Source organism: Malaclemys terrapin, chromosome 7 (genome assembly GCF_027887155.1).
Source record: "Malaclemys terrapin pileata isolate rMalTer1 chromosome 7, rMalTer1.hap1, whole genome shotgun sequence".
Classification (NCBI taxonomy): domain Eukaryota; kingdom Metazoa; phylum Chordata; order Testudines; family Emydidae; genus Malaclemys; species Malaclemys terrapin.
The window spans coordinates 114,762,659-114,783,742 of record NC_071511.1 but is presented as its reverse complement, the minus strand read 5'-3'; the positions used below and the strand labels follow the sequence as shown (position 1 = coordinate 114,783,742).

Genomic DNA, 21,084 nt, shown 5'->3' with positions numbered 1-21,084 from the left:
TAACACTAAAAGAGTAAGGGTCTGAACTTGCATCACTGAAGTCTCTGAGTGTTTTGCCAGTAACTTCAATAAATGCAGGAAGACTCCATAACTCCTTAAACTGATGGTTATGCTAGATTAATATCTGTAGACTAGCCACCAGAGGGGACATGTAACACAATGAAAATGACTTATACAAATACCTACATGTGCATTACTTCATGTACATACTGTTTTAAAAAAAATCTAATAATGATGAGATCAAGTGTTAGCATCTGCATCCAGAAACACGTTGGGAGAAATGGGTTATATTGTTGCAAATATTAACACTTGCATTTTCATATGTTAGATTATTTAAAGCCAACATATAAGTGTTATGGTTTTTTATATGTATCTGTACTCACAAAGGGTGACCTTATGTTTGCATTCATAAAATTCTGCAGACACACAAATGAGATGCTATTTATTGCCACATCTGAAAATTTACCCATGGCATTTTTTCTACTTTATCATTCTGCAAAGTATGGTAAAAGTTGCTCATATATTCATCCCTATTTACCCCAGATTTATTCATGTCTCTAAGAAATGATGGAGGAATGTATTTAACCCCGGTGCTTTACATTTTTTTTGAGGGGAGGAGGGTGGTATGTTAAGATAAGAATTCAAGCATCTGATTGTTCCATGTTTGGATCTTTGCATGTAAGAAATGATATATACCATATTAATTGCACTCATGATTTTATTGGACAAACTTGGAGAATTTAAATGTTGTTTGGGCATGATGTATTGCAGAACACAAACCAACAAAAGTCCAATTCACCTACAATATGTTTATTTTAAATTAGAAGGAAGGAATTTGGAATTGAAAATTATTCCTTGCATACCTATATAATCACAAGACAAGGGACAAGAGCATTCCTATCTGACCTAAAACTCCTTCAGAAAACACATTTTGTTAATTATTTTATGGCTCATTGGGACAGACTATTTTTTCTTATTCTTATTCCTGGATGACCTGCTCATAAATTCAAATATAAATAGACTGCGTAGTAAGTGAATGATCTGTTTGCAAATGAGTAAGAGAAGCATGACGGTGTTTATGTAATTAGGGTATTGTGAATAGGCATCTTTTAACACTGACTGTTAGGCATTGGAAGACAACAACTGATATCAGTGGAAGGTCATGTCTCCTATATTTGGAATAAGGCCTCAGTGTTTACTGGTCTTATGACTTCATTGTCATGAAATATTGGTCATCTCAAAGCAGGCCCTACACTGGCAAACAAATGTTGTTTTTTAATATTTTATGAAGCTTTTTATTCGTTTGCAAGGAGGAATTCTTTTAGTAGCACATCGCAGTTTGTATAGTTTAACTTATTTGCATTTAATCTGTTGCCTGGATGGGTGTCCACACTGGTTTCACCGATGGCAGCTTTAGAGATGTAAGGCATAAAATAATGTAGTATATACTTCGTTTATGACTACATCTGTTAAACACATCTAACCCAGCTGTGGCTTACAGACTATCCTTTGTACTTTTGAAAAAAGATGTAATAGTTAACGGTCGTATAAAATTCATTGAATAGTTGTAAATCTGCTTACTTTCAGATATGCTGTGCTGTGTGAAAAGAGAAATTAAGGCACTGATCTTTCTTGGAAATATTTGATGTAAAATTTACCTTGTGTGGCTATCGTTTATAATCAGAAGGAGTGTAGTTATTGATTGCAATAGTTTTCCTTGACAATAATTGTTTCTGGAATGAGGGATACTTTCAATGAATGCTGATACTTTAAGTGAAAATAATTGCAGTTCTGCAAAATGTAAAGGCTTCTTCAACAAATAGCTTTTTAATAGTGTCACTTAAGATGAACTCTGCTGAAAATTGCTTATGTTTTGTCTCTCTGCATTAGTTGAGCTCCTGAAATATGATATTTGTAACAAGTGGTGTTCTTCGAGTGATTTCTCATATCGATTCCAAGCTCTCCGCATTTTCCTAGCTTCAATCTACTTTAGTGTTTGTCTTCCTTAGTTTAGTTAATTATTAGTTAATGTAGTGTAGTGTTAATAGTTCACTGTTGGGAGTGGGGGATTCCCTTCCAACCTGACCACGCTCTCCCTGGGGACTCAGGGCATGCCTAAGTCCCAGGGATTCAAACCCTGCAACCCCTGCAACAAGCCTATGCCAATGGGCAACCCCCCGATGCTTGCTTAAAGTGTGTGAGGGAAACACATCAGGCAGAGGAATGCAAGATTTGCAAAGGGTTTTGCCCGAGAACAAAAAAGGAGCAGGATTTTAGACTGAAGCAGCTCCTTATGGAAGTGGCACTTAGACCACAACCAGCATCAGCGCGGCAGGACCCGGCACCAGTGCGTAGTGCCCCAGCAGTGGTCATGGAGACGGCGTCGTGGAAGGACTCTGGGCGAGACCCACGGTACCGGTCCCATTCCCCAGGTCAGAAGCGGCACCAGAAACAAGGGAGGAGTGGTTCCCCAACTTCGATTCACACTCACGGCACCAATCAGACTCGTGGCACCGGTTGCACTTGTGGCACTGGTCTGACTTGCGGCACCACTTCAGGCCCCACCAGCGCTCCCGTTCGCAGCGTCGATTGCTGTCACGCAGCAGGTCCCGGTCCCGGCACAGTCTGTCTTGGCACCATTCCGTGTCATCGCGCAGACCCCGCTCGCCGTACTGCTCCAGGTCGCAGTACCGTTCCAGCTCGCGGCACTGCTCCCCAGCCTCAGTGCACCACTCCCCAGCCCAACAGCGCTCGACACCGTTCTGGCCCTCGCAGTCTAGATCCCCATCTTCAGCCTCGGAAACGGGGTCTAAATATTCATAGCGGGCCCGATGCAAGTCGGCATGGGGCAGACCAGACATGGGTGTGGCACCATGGCTCACACAGTGGCAGGGGCCAGCACAGTGGCCATTTTGGACCCCTTGGGTGTACCACCAGGCCCAGGGCACCCAGTCCAGGGGTTCCCGTTTGGTGGCATCTGAGACAAGGGTCCCGGACGCACTGGCCAGTCATCCCACCCTGAGGGGTGCGGAGGAGTTACCAGTCCTACCGCCTCCTCTGGAACCTGTTCCTGAGCCTGACCCTGGGGTGGCTGCAGGAGCGGCGCCAGGGTTTTTGCCGCCCTAGGCAGCAGTGCTCCTCCTCAGAGCATTCGGCGGCGGGGGTCCTTCCGCTCCACGTCTTCGGGGCGCTTCGGCAGCGGGTCCCGGAGCAAGTGAAGGACCCGCTGCCAAAGCGCCCTGAAGACGCGGAGTGGAAGGACCCCCGCCGCCGAATTGCCGCCAAGGATGGCAAAATGCTGCCCCCCAAATCCTGCCGCCCTAGGGTCGCCTAGTGGAAGCGCCGGCCCTGGGTGGCTGACCCTGGCTTAGAGGCAGGACAGGAGATACTGGAGGACCAGGAAGGTCAGGAGGACACAGTTCCCCCTCTAACCTCCTCATCTTCCTCCCCAGATGAGGCTGTGGCGGGCATCTCCACCTCCAGGCCTCCCCCTATGGATAGCTGTGCCCACCAGGAACTCCTACACAGGGTGGCACGAAATATGAACCTGCAGGCCGAGGAGGTGGTAGAGTCCGAGGACCCTATGGTGGATATCTTGGCACCGGAATGATCATCTAGGGTGGTTCTACCACTCATCAAAACTATCCAGACCAATGCAAAGACCATTTATCAGACCCCGGCCTCCATCCCTCCAACCCCCATGGGGGTGGAGAGGAAATATTTTGTCCCCTATAAAGCACACACACAGCCTTGTTCCCTAGTGGTGGCTGCAGTGAATGAGAAGGAGAGGCAGGAACAGCAAGCCCCAGTGCCTAAGTCGAAGGACGCCAAGCACCTGGATTTATTTGGACTCCAAAGGGGACTTACAACTCAGGATTGCCAATCAGCAGGTAATCCTGAGTAGATACAACTTCAACTCCTGGAACTCGATGCTGAAGTTTAAGGAATTGATACCAGCAGAGACCAAAGAGGCGTTTGGGGCTATTATCGAGGAGGGCAAGGCAGTGGCACGGACCTCTTTACGGGCTTCACTGGATGCTGCAGACTCGGCAGCGCGCAACTTGTCCTCAGGAATTGCCATGAGGCATAGCTCATGGCTGCAGGCCTCGGGGCTTTCACCCGAGGTTCAACAAACTATTCAGGACCTGTCTTTAGATGGGGTGGGTCTGTTTGCTGAACAGACGGACTCCTGGCTGCATAGCCTAAAGAATTCCAGGGCTACAATGAAATCCTTGGGTATGCACACCCCAGCAACCCAAAGAAAGCTCTTTAAGCCCCAACCGCAACAACAGCGGTCATATCCTCCTAGGCCGAGGCAGGATCCCTACAGATACGGGGGCAGAAATGGCAGGTGCAAGCCTTCCCATCCTCTGTCTTGGCAGGGCCAGGACCAGACTAAACCTTTGTCAGGCTCAAAGCAATCATTTTGAAGGTGCGCCCGTGGACGGAGAATCTGTTTCAGCACCGGATCCTTCCCCGTGTTTTCTGAACCGTCTATCCCACTTCTACCATGCTTGGTCCCAAATAACATCAGACCACTTGGTTAGTCACACGGTAGAGTGGGATATTCTCTCCAATTCTGCTCCTCCCCTCCCTCCTACCCCCCTTCCTCGTCCCTCTTCAGGGACCCTTCTCATGAGCAACTCGTTATCCAGGAGTCACTCCTTGCCATAGGAGCGGTGGAGGAGTTTCCGCAGGAGATAAGGGGCAAAGGAGTCTACTTCTGCTATTTCCTAATCCCCAAGACAAAGGTGGGTCTCCAACCAATTCTAGACCAGTGAGGACTCAACGAATTCATCGTGAAGTTGAAGTTCCATATGGTCTCCCTGAGCACAATTATCCCTTCCCTGAATCTGGGAGACTGGTACGCTGCCCTCGACATGAAAGATGTGTACTTTCACATAGCCATTTCCCCCTCGCACAGGCGATTTCTAAGGTTTGTGGTCGACCACAAACACTATCAGTTCACAATCCTCCCATTTGGTCTGTCGACAGCCCCCCAAGTTTTCACCAAGTGCATGTCAGTTGTAGCAGCCTTCCTTCGCAAGAGACAGGAGCAGATAAACCCCTACCTCAATGACTGGCTGCTCAGGGGGCGCACCAGGGAGCAGGTGGAATCTCAGGTCCAGTTCGTCAGATCCGCTTTCAAGAGACTGAGCCTCCTCCTCAACATGAACTACAGGCCAGTCAGCCTCACCTCAGTCCCTGGAAAAATCATGGAGCCAGGTCCTCAAGGAATCAATTCTGAAGCATGTAGAGGAGAGGAAAGTGATCAGGAACAGTCAGCATGGATTCACCAAGGGCAAGTCATGTCTGACTAAGCTAATTGCCTTCTATGAGGAGATAACTGGCTCTGTGGATGCGGGGAAAGCAGTGGACATGTTATTCCTTGACTTTAGCAAAGTTTTTGATACGGTCTCTCACAGTATTCTTGCCGGCAAGTTAAAGAAGTATGGGCTGGATGAATGGACTATAAGGTGGATAGAAATCTGGCTAGATCATCGGGCTCAACGGGTAGTGATCAGTGGTTCCATGTCTAGTTGACAGCCAGTATCAAGTGGAGTGCCCCAAGGGTCAGTCCTGGGGCCGGTTTTGATCTGGAGGATGGCATGGACTGCACTCTCAGCAAGTTTGCAGATGACACTAAACTGGGAGGAGCGGTAGATACGCTGGAGTGTAGGGATAGGATACAGAGGGACCTAGACAAATTAGAGGATTGGGCCAAAAGAAACCTGATGAGGTTCAACAATGACAAGTGCAGAGTCCTGCACTTAGGACGGAAGAATCCCATGCACTGCTATGGACTAGGGACCGAATGGCTAGGCAGCAGTTCTGCAGAAAAGGACCTAGCAGTTACAGTGGACTTGAAGCTGGATATGAGTTGACAGTGTGCCCTTTTTCCCAAGAAGGCTAACGGCATTTTGGGCTGTATAAGTAGGGGCATTGCCAGCAGATTGAGGGACGTGATCATTCCCCTCTATTCAACATTGGTCAGGCCTCATCTGGAGTACTGTGTCCAGTTTTGGGCCCCACACTACAAGAAGGATGTGAAAACATTGGAAAAAGTCCAGCGGAGGGCAACAAAAATGATTAGGGGGCTGGAACACAGGACTTATGAGGAGAGGCTGAGGGAACTGGGATTGTATAGTCTGCAGAAGAGAAGAATGAGGGTGGATTTGATAGCTGCTTTCAACCACCTGAAAGGGGATTCCAAACAGGATGGATCTAGACCGTTCTCAGTGGTACTTGATGACAGAACAAGGAGTAATGGTCTCAAGTTGCAGTTGGGGAGGTTTAGGTTGGATATTAGGAAAAACATTTTCACTGGGAGGGTGGTGAAGCACTGGAATGCGTTACCTACAAAGGTGGTGGAATCTCCTTCCTTAGAGGTTTTTAAGGTCAGACTTGACAAAGCCCTGGCTGGGATGATTTAGTTGGGAATTGGTGCTGCTTTGAGCAGGGGGTTGGACTAGATGACCGCCTGAGGTCCCTTCCAACCCTGATATTGTATGATTCTATGAACAAGTCAACCCTGTGTCCAACCCAGAGAATAGAGTTTATCAGAGCAGTGCTGGATTCAGTGAAGGCAAGAGTGTTTTTGCCAGCGACATGATACCAAGCCATGTCGAACATCATTCAAGGCCTCAGGTGATTCCCGACCACTACTGCAAGGGGCTGCCTATGTCTCTTCAGCCACATGGCAGCCTGCACTTATGTGGTCCGGTATGCCAGGCTGAGGCTCAGACCCCTGCAAGTGTGGCTTGGCTCAGCCTATCACCCGGGATGCAACAACCTGAACTTAGTAGTGACAGTACCAGAGCACATACTTGAGTTCTTCCAATGGTGGCTTGACCCTCGGATGGTATGCGAAGGAGTACCCTTCAACAGCACCCAGCCCTCCTTGTCCCTGGTAATGAACGGGTCAGCTCTGTGTTGGAGTGAGCATCTGGGAGATCTACAAATGCAGGGCCTATGGTCTGGGGATGAGCTCTCCCTTCATATCAACATCCAGAAGCTCAGGGCGGTACGTCTAGCATGCCAAACTTTTTGGGCCTGGCTGCATGGCAGTGAGGATGGACAACACCACTGTCATGTTTTACATCAGCAGGCAGGGTGGAGCTTGTTCCTCCCCCCGTGTTGAAAAACCCTCAGGCTCTGGGAGTTCTGCATAGCTCACTCCATTCACCTGGAAGCGTCCTATCCTCCCAGGAACTCAGAAAGACCTACCAGACCACCTCAGCAGATTGTTCCACAATCACGAGTGGTCCGTCCATCCAGACATCATACACTCTATCTTCCATAGGTGGGGGTTTCCCCAGGTCGACCTGTTTGCTATCCACAGCAATCGGAAGTGCCAAATGTTCTGCTTCTTCCAGAATCACAGCCCAGGCTCGATCATGGATGTGTTTCTGCTACCCTGGGGTGGGCATCTGTTGTACACCTTTCCCCCATTCCCTCTTGTACACAAAGTATTTCTCAAGATCCGCAGTGATGGAGTGGAGGTAATCCTGGTGGTCCCGGTGTTGCCTCAACAACACTGGTACACCACGCTCTTGGCACTCTCAGTGGACACCCCGATTAAATTGCTACTACACCCCAACCTGATCACTCTGAACCACGGTCGCCTGCTCCACCCAGACCTCAAGTCCCTTCATCTTGCAGCTTGGAAGCTTCATAGTTAAACCCCGTGGAACTTTTGTGCTCAGAACTGGTAAGGGAAGTCCTACTTGGCAGCAGGAAATGATCCACCAGGGCCATTTGCCTAGCTAAGTGGAAAAGGTTCACTTGCTGGTGTGCCCAGCATCACACACCTCCACTTCAGGTGCCTATGCCACTCATCCTAGAGTCCCTCCTACACTTAAAACAACAAGGCCTGGCAGCGTCATCCATCAGTGTACATCAAGGCTGCTATCTTGGCCTTCCACCCAGGAGTGTCTGGATGCTCCGTATTTGCCAACACCATGGTGGGACATTTTCTCAAGGGCCTGGAACTCCTCCATCCCTAGATTAGACAGCCAGTTCCTATGTGGGACCTTAACTTGGCCCTCTCCAAACTAATGGGGCCCCCATTTGAACCACTAGTGCAGGGGTGGCCCACCAATGGCTCCAGAGCCACATGCAGCTCTTCAGAAGTTAATATGCAGTTCCTTGGATGGGCACCGACTCCAGGGCTGGAGCTACAGGCGCCAACTTTCCAATGTGCCGGGGGGTGCTCACTGCTCAACCCCTGGCTCTGCCACAGGCCCTGCCCCCACTCCACCTCTTTCCACCCCCTCCCCTGAGCATGCCGTGCCCTTGCTCCTCCCCCCTCTGCCCCAGAGCCTCCTGCACGCCACAGAACTGCTGATCGGGAGGAGCAGTGAGGGAGGGAGAGGCGCTAATCGGCGGGGCTGCTGGTGGGTGGGAGGCACTGGGAGTGGGGCAGAAAGTGGGAGGGAGCTGATGGGGGGCTTCTCACGTATTACTGTGGCTCTTTGAAAATGTACATTAGTAAATTTTGGCTCCTTCTCAGGCTCAGGTTGGCCATCCCTCTGCTAGCGACTTGCTCCTTTCTCTATCTATCATGCAAGATAGCTTTTCTGGTCGCCATTACCTCAGCAAGGAGGGTGTCTGAGTTAAAGGCCCTCACCTCTGACCCACCTTACACAGTCTTCCCCAAGGATAAGGTGCAACTTAGGCCTCACCTGGACTTCCTTCCTAAGGTTGTGCCACATTTTCATACAAGTCAAGACATAGTCCTGCCCGTTTTCTATCCTAAGCCTCATGCCAGTAACCGTGAGCAGAGGCTGCACTCTCTGGATGTTCGGCAGGTGCTAGCCTTCTACATCAAGCGCACTAAGCCATTCAGAAAGTCGAATTAGCCATTCGTCGCGGTGACTGACCAGATGAGAGGACTCCCGGTATCATCGCAAAGAATATCTTCCTGGGTCACGTCCTGCATCCGCACATATTACAAGTTGGCCAAAATTCCAGCCCAACACTTACAGCACACTCCATTAAGGCACGGGCCTCATCGGTGGCATTCCTGGCCCAAGTCCCAATCCAAGAAATCTGCAAGGCAGCTACTTGGTCCTCAGTACATACGTTCACCTCTCATTACGCCATCGTCCAGCATGCTAGAGATGATGCAGCTTTCGGCAGAGCTTTGATCCAATCAGGAATTCCATAACTCCGACCCCACCGCCTAGGTAAGGCTTGGGAATCACCTAATTGGAATCAATATGAGCAATCACTCGAAGAAGAAAGAACAGTTACTCACCTTCTTATAACTGTTGTTCTTCAAAATGTGTTGCTCATATCCATTGCAAACCCACCCACCTTTCCCTCTGTCGGAGTAGCCAGCAAGAAGGAACTGAGGAGGTGCCGGGTCGGCAGGGTCATATATAGAACGCTATGGAGATGCCACTCTAGGGGGCTCCACAGCCAATCTAATGGGTGCTGCTAGGGGAAAAACTTTCCAACGACTGTGCACGCAGCACACGCACACCTAATTGGAATGGATATGAAGAATCCATCTTGAAGAACAACAGTTATGAGAAGGTGAGTAACTCTTCTTTCTGGAAAAGCCAGGGGTTATTTTGAACATTAAATAGCATTTGAAGCGAATAGTGTCTGCGTTTAAACATAGCTTTTGATTGTAGGAAACTTTTGGCTTTTCATTTAAGGTAATATTAAAGTATTGTTTATTCTTGGGATGCGCTACACATTGGACCAAATAACCCTCCAGGTCTTTACTTAGATTCCTACTCTTAGTAATTTCTTCTGACCTATTGGCCCTGAGAATCTTCAAAGATCTAGGCCCAGTACTTAAAAATCCAGAACCTTCTGGAGGAAGGAGTCAGTTGCCTGGCCTCTCCAGGGTGGAAGGAATTAGAGATTTTATTCAAATTACTTATTTCCCACATTATTTCCATGTCTCTGCACTGGGACTTCAGGCTCAATTTTGAGCTATGTTTTCTGCACTGCTGTAAATAAAAATTTCAGATGAAAACCCCATGATGTACTGCCCTGTCCCTCTTGCAGGGTCATATACTTTCTTTAATTTATCTGCAAAATGCCAGTCCTCACATGCTCATCTACATGGGCTATTTGCACTTTCTTTTTGTTTTCCTTCAGCTATCAGCAAATACCAATTTAATCACACTGTCATTCAGGCTTTCATTCTACACACCGGTCTCCCTATAGATGCTAGTGGTTCTGGTGTCCAAACTGTGGAAGCATCTTGATTTGGGTGCCCTGGACATTGCTGATGTAACAGTCTCAGGCCTTCCCACACCTGTGAAAGTTTCTGGACATCACAGTAGAGAGGACCCTTATCTCTCTAGGTAAGCCTCAGGCTCTGTTGGACATTCTGTCCCAGGTCTTAGCTCTCTCACTCGCTCCAGTTAGAGCTATTCTTCATCTTTAATGATACTTTGTGGCAGGTGTTGATCTGGTTCCCTAGGTCTGTCTTCACTTTCAGTCCCTACAGTTTCTCATTTTAGTCATCTGTTTCCTGTGGAATCCTTTTCTCTCCCACAAGCAGCCCTATTTCTTGCCTGGGCGTCCCATTTACCCTGTATCATGGTGGCTCTATGTTCTTCTCTATCCTTTCTTGGTTTCTCTTATCACAAGTGCAATCTCTCAAGAGCATGCACCCACCTCAGTTCCCTCTCAGACTGTGGAACTTGGATCCTTCATCACCTTACTCCTGGGATTTGAACATGTTGCTCCAGGAAGCTTAGGCCTTTGCAACCTGATCCTTACAAAATTAAACTGTCCCCTCCACTAACTAAATGGAGGCCTGGCCGATAAAGTGGAATTTCCAAGCAAATCGTTTCTTTGAAGCTTCACATAGGGAATAGGATAACTCAGGCCTGGAATGATCCACTTACAGAAGATATTAGAGGAAAAAAGGAAGGAAGGAAGGGAAGTGAAAACTGTTCATGAACTATCGAAAGTCAATTTTTTTGAAGTTAATAATAGGCCTGTCGATTAATCGCAGTTAGCTCACGCGATTAACTCAAAAAAATTAATCGTGATTCAAAATATTAATCACAATTAATCGCAGTTTTATTTGCACTGTTAAACAATAGAATACCAAGTGAAATTTATTAAATATTTTTGGATTTTTTTTCTACATTTTAAAATGTATTGATTTCAGTTACAACACAGAATACAAAGTTTACAGGGTTCACTTTACATTATTATTTTGATTACAAATATTTGCACTGTAAAAATGATAAAAGAAATAGTATTTTTCAATTCTCCTCATACAAGTACTGTAGCGCAATCTCTTTATCGTGAAAGTGAAACTTACATATGTAGTTTTTTTGTTACATAATTGAACTAAAAAACAAAACAATGTAAAACTTTAGCGCCTATAAGACCATTCATTCCTACTTCTTGTTCAGCCAATCGCTAAGGGAAACAAGTTTGTTTACATTTACAGGAAATAATACTGCCTGCTTCTTATTTACAATGTCACCTGAACGTGAGAACAGGCATTCAAATGGCATTTTTGTAGCCAGCATTGCAAGGTATTTATGTGCCATATATGCTAAACACTCGTATGCCCCTTCATGCTTCGGCCACCATTCCAGAGGACATGCTTCCATGCTGATGATGCTCGTTAAAAAAAAAAAAAAGTGAATTACTTAGTGACTGAACGCCTTGGGGGAGAATTGTATGTCTCCTGCCCTGTTTTACCTGCGTTCTGCCATGTATTTCATATTATAGCAGTCTCCGATGATAACCCAGCACATGTTGTTTGTTTTAAGAACAATTGCACAGCCCTTCACAAAACGCAAAGAAGGTGCCAATGTAAGATTTCTAAAGATATCTACAGCACTCAACCCAATGTTTAAGAATCTAAAGTGCCTTCCAAAATCTGATCGGGACTAGGTGTGGAGCATGCTTTCAAAAGTCTTAAAAGAACAACACTCTGTTGCAGAAACTACAAAACCTGAACCACAAAAAAAGAAAATCCATCTTCTGCAGGTGGCATCTGACTCAAATGATGAAAATGAACATGCATCAGTCTGTACTGCTTTGGATCGTTATCAAGGAGAACCCATCATCAGCATGGATGCATGTCCTCTGGAATGGTGGTTGAAGTATCAAGGGATAAATGAATCTTTAGCACATCTGCCATATAAATATCTTGCGACGCCAGCTACAACAGTGCCATGAGAACACCTGTCTCACTTTCAGATGACATAAAGAAGAAGCAGGCAGCATTATCTCCTGCAAATGTATACAAACTTGTTTGTCTGAGCGATTGGCTAAACAAGAGGTAGGACTGAGTGGACTTGTAGACTCTAAAGTCTGTTTTGTTTTTGAATGCAGGTTTTTTCGTACATAATTCTACGTTTGTAAATTCAACTTTCATGGTAAAGAGATTACACTACATTACTTGTATTTTTCAATTCATCTAATACTATTTACTTTGTTTATTATAGTGCAAATATTTGTAATAAAAATAAATATAAAGTGAGCACTGTACAATTTGTATTGTGTTGTAATTGAAATCAATATATTTGAAAATGCAGAAAGCCTCCAAAAATATTTAAATAAATGGTATTCTATTATTGTTTAACAGTGTGATTAATCGTGTGACTGATCTTTTTAATCGTGTAATTGATCATTTAGCCCTAGTTAATAAACGTTTAACCGGTGGAATGCTATTCTATATATTTGAAAACCCATGGTTAGCCTGGGGTTCGTCCACAAAGGAATGAGCCAAGACTTATTGATATTGCAGTACGCTTATTATAGTACTGCTGTGCAAATGATGTAGTGCCAGAGTTGAGCATTTGATCTGAGAGGCAGATGAAGTCTATGTACTGTAGATAAACAAGGTTAGGGCTAGAAAGTAACTTAGACTACACAGGTTAAGGATAGAGCCTTGGCTCCATAAACACTCCCTTGATTGTGACCAGTGCAGCTGAGCTGGAGTGATGAGTGTCATAAATTGCTGCTGGCTGTCTGCAACACCATTAACACCAACAACAACAAAGAGTCTGGTGGCACCTTAAAGACTAACAGATTTATTTGGGCATAAGCTTTTGTGAGTTAAAACCTCACTTCTTCGGATGCATCTGAAGAAGTGAGGTTTTTACTCACGAAAGCTTATGCCCAAATAAATCTGTTAGTCTTTAAGGTGCCACCAGACTCTTTGTTGTTTTTGTAGATACAGACTAACACGGCTACCCCCTGATACTTGACACCATTAACACCATTAATCTGGGCTTCAATAGGGACTGGGAGTGGCTAGCACATTACAGAAGCAGTGTTGCCTCTTCTGGAATTGACACCTCCTCATCTATTATTGGGAGTGGACTACATCCACCCTGATTGAATTGGCCCTGTCAACACTGGTTCTCCACTTGCGAGGTACTCCCTTCTCTTCATGTGTCATTATATAATACCTGTATCTGTAACTTTCACTCCATGCATCTGAAAAAGTGAGGTTTTTTACCCACAAAAGCTTATGCCCAAATAAATCTGTTGGTCTTTAAGATACCACCAGACTCCTTGTTGTTTTTGTGGATACAGACTAACACGGCTACCCCCTGATACTTGCAACATCAAATTATTTAGAAAAAAGCAGCAGAAGATGAATTGCAATTTTCAGAAGTCTGTCCGAGTGACTATGTCTTCTGGGTTTACCCCTCCAATGGGGAAATTAATACACCACTCCTGTGTAGGGCTGAAGTCACATTCTAACCTTAATGTGGAATAATGGAAAGCCAAGATTCTGTGTGAGAGAACCATTTGGACAGTTGAATGCACAAAAATACCTTTGTAGTATAATCATTAACATCAATACCACAATACAATATAATCAGTAGTGAGGACCAGACCATTTTGCAGAAAAATAGTAGAAACAAGAATGACTTGGATAGAGGTGGAGCATTGTCAGAGAAACACCTTTTGCAATTCATTATAGAAAATTCTACAGTAACAGTAATAAAGAATAGACTATGTCCTCAATTCAGTAATTACATACTACAAAACACTGAACAAGAGATGGATCATGGAATATTGGCAACTATAACTCTAAAACATTAGACACAGCTCTTAACATTATTTAAAAATAAATTATAGGATGTATGATGTGCAATTATTTAAAAAAACATGTTAGAGGAAATTTATTCTAGCTTTGTGAATAGATCTAATAGAAGGGCTTGATTTGAAATATTGCACAAAGTTCTGGCCATCTTATTTTAAAAAGTAACCTCACCTAAAACACTGTTTGTTAATATGTGTTTGTTTTGGAATAATCTGTTTTTATTATGCACCAAATTTACCTGTTTTTTAAATTAACATTATTTTAAAAAATATGTTGGAGTGTGCTTTATCTTGGAAAAAAATGTCTTGGTTTAATGGCATAGAATGTTTTTGAGTGTCGCTTTTAAAATCTGTTCTCAATATCCTAACTAAAATGGAAATGAAAATAATTAAAATATTGCTGAGTTAAATATAACAAAACCAATCTGTATAGTTTTTTTCCTGGAATTGTCTTCAAATCTATTTGTCTATTAACTGTCTATTAATCTTCAAAATTTTGTTCCTGGTATTATACATGTCACATTATATTCTTATGTGTATATTTCCATTAAATTTAATATGAGATGATGACTGCATTCCATTGTTTTGCACTTCACATAAAGAGATCCATTTTAAGCACCTGTTTTGGAAGTTATTTACCCAGCTCTCTTTATGGTAAGTGGATGTTGTGCAGGTATGCAGACCATGCCGACATTACACTTTAAACTGATCATCTGTGGAGTCAAAAAATCACCCATTTCTAGAACATTCTAAGGGATTGTTGACTGTGAAAATGTTGTGGTAATTATTTTATTTTTATTTGCAGGTTGCCTTTTCACAGCACAACACCATCATGGATCTTGTGCAGTTCTTTGTCACCTTCTTCAGGTAAATTGCTTCTTCTAATGTCTAATTGAATCCATACTAATTTATGTTCCACCAAAGCATTAGATTTGCCAGTTCTTAATTCTTAAGAAATCCCTACATGGAAACCTTTAATTTATGTGTGCCAACCCTGATTTACTACTATTGAGGATCCTTATCTCTGTACTTTGGGTAAATACAGTTATTGTCCTCTTGGCTATAATAATGATAGTCTTTGCATTCTTTATGCAAAGATTAGCCAAAATATTTTTCCAACTGTATACCTTTAATGTTAGTATGTAATAGAAATCATAGGCCAGTTATGCTGATTTATATAAATGCAGGTAGACCTGCATGTGATGATTTTGAAATAAGTATTTTGGATAGAATTATTACTATAAACTCATATTACGAAAGCTGTTGAAGAAAACTGTTTGTTTTTAAACAAAATCAAGAGAGTCTTCACTTTTCCTTTCTTGAATATGTTGTTAAAAGACAAGTGGGCTGTGAGATTTGGCTGTGGAAGGAATGCAGCGTTGGTCCCTATCTGAAAATGTAGGACTATTCTCTGATCCAAAACAGGATTAAATTGAAACACTTTTTAAAAAATCAACTGTTTTATAAGAATGTGTAACTTTTAACGTGTATGAATTACCTACACTACTTTGGAGTATCACTGTTCAGTTATTTCCCAATAACCATTCAGTATGCAAATTTGTGTACAATGGCAGACAGCCATTATTCACCAGAGTGCAAGATTTACATAATTGCTATATGTTTATTTCCCAATAACTGTGCAATGTATATGCAAATCTCTCTAATCCGGTTAGCTACTTCAATCTAATCTGCTCTGATTGGTTCTTATGCTCAAAGGGTAATATCCTCATCTTAGGTAAATGAGTGCAGCTCTGGTGATGTCGCTGATTTGGCCTAAAAATTGTTTAATTTTCTTTGCCAGCTCTTAAGTAATTTGTGGACTGCTTGCCTCTGTGTCCCCCTCTGGGATACAACTCACCCAGAAGTGGGCAAGCCATGAGATCTCTACTCCCCAGACTAACACATTAATCTTGTACCTATTGTCTGATGCAAAGGGTATCCCCATCTTTCCTCCTTCACCACAAACAGGGCAATATCTAGAGAAATTGTGCCTGCCGAAGGTACAGTTTCCCTAGTGATTCTCCTATGGTAGTGAAGCTGTGCACAGACACTGGCACAGAGGTGTTTCACTAATGTTAGCAATCTTCTTATAGAAATCTGAAAACATGGTAGCTTGTAGAAAGAAAACAAGAAATTCTATATACAATTAATTACAGTAATCCAACTAAGACATGATGAAGGCTCATATGAGTGACCTGGCATGCCACGGACACACTCCAGCTGCAGGTGTATTGTGATTCTTACATATGAGATTTGTAATGGTAATAGAGTGGTGATCAAAACGTATTTTGGGATCAAAAACATCATCAAATTTATAAACCTTTTTGTAAGATTCTATGATATTCTTCAACAAAGGAATTTAAAATGTTAAAGCATTATTTGAAAACATTTGTTTCTTCTAGAATTTAAGATTTTGAAATTTTTAGATTTCCAAGGCTACCTATCACTTGAAAACTAATCCAACCAAAATTACATTTTGAGATTACACAAGAGGGAAAGTACAAATTTAGTTATATAGTATAGTGATATATAAAATGACGATTCTTAATGATGTCACCTAGGTGGAAGTTAGCTTAAATTAATTTTATATTGTTGTTTTTCTTTCTTTTTTTAAACACATGATCCCATAGTCAGCTGTCAAACAGTGATAGTGAGGCTGTTATTTATCAACATACATGCACAAATTACTTGGCTGCATCGAGATGAAAAGCAATATATAAATGCTATAGATTCATAGCTCTGAAAAGAGTGATTATAAGTTTTGAGAAGGCTGACATCTCCCTGAAATTTTTCATAAAAGTAGCAAGTTTGGAGCTGTGATGCATGTTAGCAACTGGCCAGATTACAATCATAGCATCATAGGGTTAGAAGGGACCACAAGGGTCATCTAGTCTAACCCCCTGCCAAGATGCAGGATTTGTTATCTTAACCATCCAAAACAGATGGCTATCCAGCCTGTTTTTGAAAACCTCCCATGAAGGAGCTTTTATGACTTCCCTAGGCAGTTTGTTCCAGTATTGTACTGTTCGTACAATTAGGAATTTTTTTCTGAGATTTAAACTAAAATTGTTATACTGTATTTTGAACCCATTGCCTCTTTTCCTGCCCTCTGTGGCAACATACAGAAATCCAACAAATTGCCATCTGTGGCAATTTTTCTCCATTTTTTTATGGCAGCCTTTTAAGTATTTGAAGACCCATTGCCTCTCCTCCTGCCCTCTGTAGCAAGAGAGGCTCTGCATTGACTTGGGGGGAAACCATAGTTGGCAGCATCATGATTTACCCAACTGCTTTATTCAGGGACAGTATAGCTGACGGCAATCTGAGGAGGGGGCTAGAAAAGGTGTCCTAAAAATTGCTCATCTTGAACAGCTGTGGCCAGTGTACTGTAACTGGAAGGTGTTCCATCACATGGTTGAAACTTACACATGCCTTGAAAAGTCTCCTATTGTCTCAGAGTTATAACATGAAAGGTCCGTACACTCCTTGATTGTCCAGATCAAACTGACTGTCCTGCTAGGCAGATCGTTCTGATTGCTCAAGAGCTTGAAAGATATCGCATCAACATTGTGGTGCTGAGTGAGAAGTAATTTGCTGAAGAAGATCAACTGACTGAGAAGAGTTCAGGGTACACATTCTTCTGGAAGGGACGCCTACAAAACAAGCCACATAACATGGGAGATGGCTTTGCAATTAGAAAAAATCTTGTCTCTTGTTTGGAGAGCCTACCCATTGGTATAAATGACAGATTGATGAAGCATCAGCTGCTCTGAGAGGTGGATGTTATGCTTCAGTAATCAGTCCTACACGCAAAAAATCACTAACTCTGATGTGGGGAAGGAGCAAATTTGCTACACACTAAATAATCTGATTTGATTGACTCCCTGCTCATGTTGGCGATGATGATTCTACATGGTGCGTCATACGAGGCAAACATAGCTTTGGCAGAATGAATAGTAATGGCTTACTTTTGCTGGTGACATGTTGGGCACCAATTATTTATCACAAACACTGTCTTCCATTTCCATGACAAATACAAAATAATTTGGATGCATCCTTGGTCATGTCATTGGCATCTGAGTGACTATGTGTTGGTCCGATGGCGGGACCTATGGGATGTGCACATAACCTGGGTATTACACTGAGCTGATTGCTAAACTGACCGTTGTCTTGTTCAGTCAAAGTTCTCCCTTTCTGTTTGTCCAAAAATGCATAAAAACCAGTCATCTAAGCATCTAAATGTTTCCTGGATGAAAGATCCATCCACCACCGAACAATTATCAACACAGCTAACTATCATTTTGAAAACTTCCAACGATCAATGATGATGTATCTGCTTAATGGGTGTAATCCTATGTGATACAATCTCTAATAAAGTTGTCAGTTGTGTTTGATATACGAAATGCCATCATGCAGCTTGGCTCAGTGATAATGGTTCTGAAATATCAAATCTTCTTCATGCCAAACAGGCAAGGTCATAATGTGCTCTTACCTGACCTGTCCTCTGAGTTGAAAAAGGCCAGATATAGAATAGCTTGCAGCGAACTTCAACACAAATTCTGCCAAAAGCAAAATATGTGGTTTGAACACCAAGTGGCTGAATTGCAGTTCCTTGCAGAATAACATGATCCCAAAACCTTTTATGATATGGTCAAAACTATGTATAGCCCTACCCAATCTGCCTTTACCGCTAACAAGTGCTGATGATGAATTTCTCATCACAGATCACACTATCATCCACCAAGGGTGGTGTGAACACTTTACTGAATTACTTAATCATCTGTCTACTGTCCCTGATGAGTCACTGGATAATGTCTGTAAACTACCTACATCTAATGCACTTCCTGATCCACCCTCATGAGCCGAGGTGTTAGAGGCTGTTCAAGCAATGAAAAATAACAAATATCCTGGTCCTGATGCACTCCAGCTGAAGTTTTCAAACATGGAGGAAATCATCTCATTGACAAGCTTTTTGAATTCTTATCACGTCTGGCTTCAAGAACTGCATACTGCAACAACTAAAAGATGCTAACCTTGTCACTATCTATAAGTGCAAAGGCTTAAACCAGGGGTTGGCAACGTTCGGCACGCGGCTTGCCAGGGTAAGCACCCTGGCGGGCCGGGCCAGTTTTACTTACCTGCTGACGCGGCAGGTTCGGCAGATCACGGCCACCACTGGTTCACCGTCCCGGGCCAATGGGGGCGGCGAGAAGTGGCGCGGGCGAGCCATGTGCTGGCCGCAGCTTCCCGAACCTGCTGCGTCAGCAGGTAAATAAAACTGGCCTGGCCCGTCAGGGTGCTAACCCTGGTGAGCCGCGTGCCAAACGTTGCCGACCCCTGGCTTAAACAGTGACTATGGTATCTACTGCAGCATCTCCTTGCTCTCCGTGCCCAGTAACATTCCTGCATGGATTCTCTTGAACCAGCTCCTGGTTGACAAAGTTTGGTCTGAGTCACAGTGTAGCTTTTATGTTCAGTGGAGTAGTGTGGCATGTCTGACAATCAAAATAAAAATGTCACGAACAACATCAACCTTCGTACATCATGTTTCTCAGTCTAAACAAGGTTTTTGACGTGGTCAACCACACGGCTGTATGGAAATTGCTTACTAAATTTGGATGCCCAGACAAATTTATTAATATTGTTCGGCAATTCCACGAAGGCATGGATGGAAAAGTTAGTGTTGATGGTGATCTAATCGATCCATTTCCAGTCACAAATGTGGTGAAGTAAGGATGTCTTTTCTCCTAGACGTTTTGTTTATACTTTGCTGTGATGCTAGAGGAAACCCTTCATGGCTCTTCAGATGGTGACTTTATACACTTTTGAACTGACAGGTTCTTTAATCTTTCTTGTCTACTTGCAAATACCAAGATGAGCGAAGCTTTGATCCAGGAACTGTTCTACTCCGATTATTGTACCTCGGTGGCACATTCTGAAGCAGCATTACAAGATCGTACAAACCACCTTGCTGTGGTGGCTCATAACTTTGGCTTTACCATCAGCCAAACAAAAGCTGTACCAGCCATCTTTTCAACAACTTTACCAAGAACCATCAATAATCTTGGAAGGTATCATGCTCCAAACCATCAAACAGTTTGTTTATCTCAGCAGTATGTTAAATAATGAAGTGACAGTCGATCACAAAATGGATGCACAAATTAAGAAAGTCAGCACCACATATTGTTGCCTTTATCACTGAATTTGGAAGGAACATGGAATCTGTCTGTAGACACAAATTAAAGTATATAATGCTGTTGTCCTCATGACGTTTCTCTGTGCATGTTTGTGACATACCAGGTACAATCCAGACTAATGAGCGGCTGCGTCACCCCTGCCTTACAACCTTGGGTTCCTTACAATGCTTTGCTGAAGTAGCTCCCACCTGGGCCACTCACAAAGAACCTTCAAGCATGTAAGCCACATCCTGAGTGTCTTGGGCAACTGCAACCTGCTAGCCACGCTTGGCTTACACTCGGCTCTCATTAGTCTGTGGCCAGTGAAGTAAATGTTGTTCTTCCCGAATTGGTCAATGGAGTCAAGCGAAGACCCATTAGTACTAACTGTGTTTGTCTATGTCCTCCTCGAAATCAGGGAGACTATTATTAATTATTATTAATAATAATTATTATTACTATAAGTCCCAAATTAAATCTTCATGATGTTGGTGATAACTAAGGTTACGATTCTGTCACGGGTATTTTTAGTAAAAATGTTGCAGGCAATAAACAAAAATTCATGAAAGCCTGTGACCTGTCCCTGACTTTTATGAAAAATATCCTGGGGGGGGGGCACAAATAGAGCACTGCCAGAGGCTTGCTGCTGCTCCAGCCCCAGAGGGGGCTGACCCAATCCTGGCTGCTGCTCCAGCGGTTCCGGGGCTGGCTGTTGGCCACTGTTCCGGTGGTCTGGGGGGTGCTGCTCTGGCAGCCTTGAGGCTGACCACTAGTCAGCTATTCCAGCTGCCCCAGGACTGGCTGCTGGTCAGCTGTTCTGGCAGCCCCGCCACTACTCCTGCCGCAGGGGCTGACT

At 43.7% G+C, this 21,084-nt stretch overlaps 1 protein-coding gene across 6 annotated transcripts in view; it reads left to right on the top strand.

Moving 5' to 3' along the window:
- The window catches only part of ATRNL1 (attractin like 1), a 991,165-nt gene that overhangs the window by 585,810 nt on the left and 384,271 nt on the right, over window positions 1-21,084 (top strand). For all 6 annotated transcript variants that reach the window (XM_054034053.1, XM_054034052.1, XM_054034051.1 and 3 more), the window contains one exon: window positions 14,858-14,919. In XM_054034053.1, coding sequence (XP_053890028.1) covers window positions 14,858-14,919 — 62 coding nt within the window. The remainder of the gene's footprint in view (window positions 1-14,857; window positions 14,920-21,084) is intronic.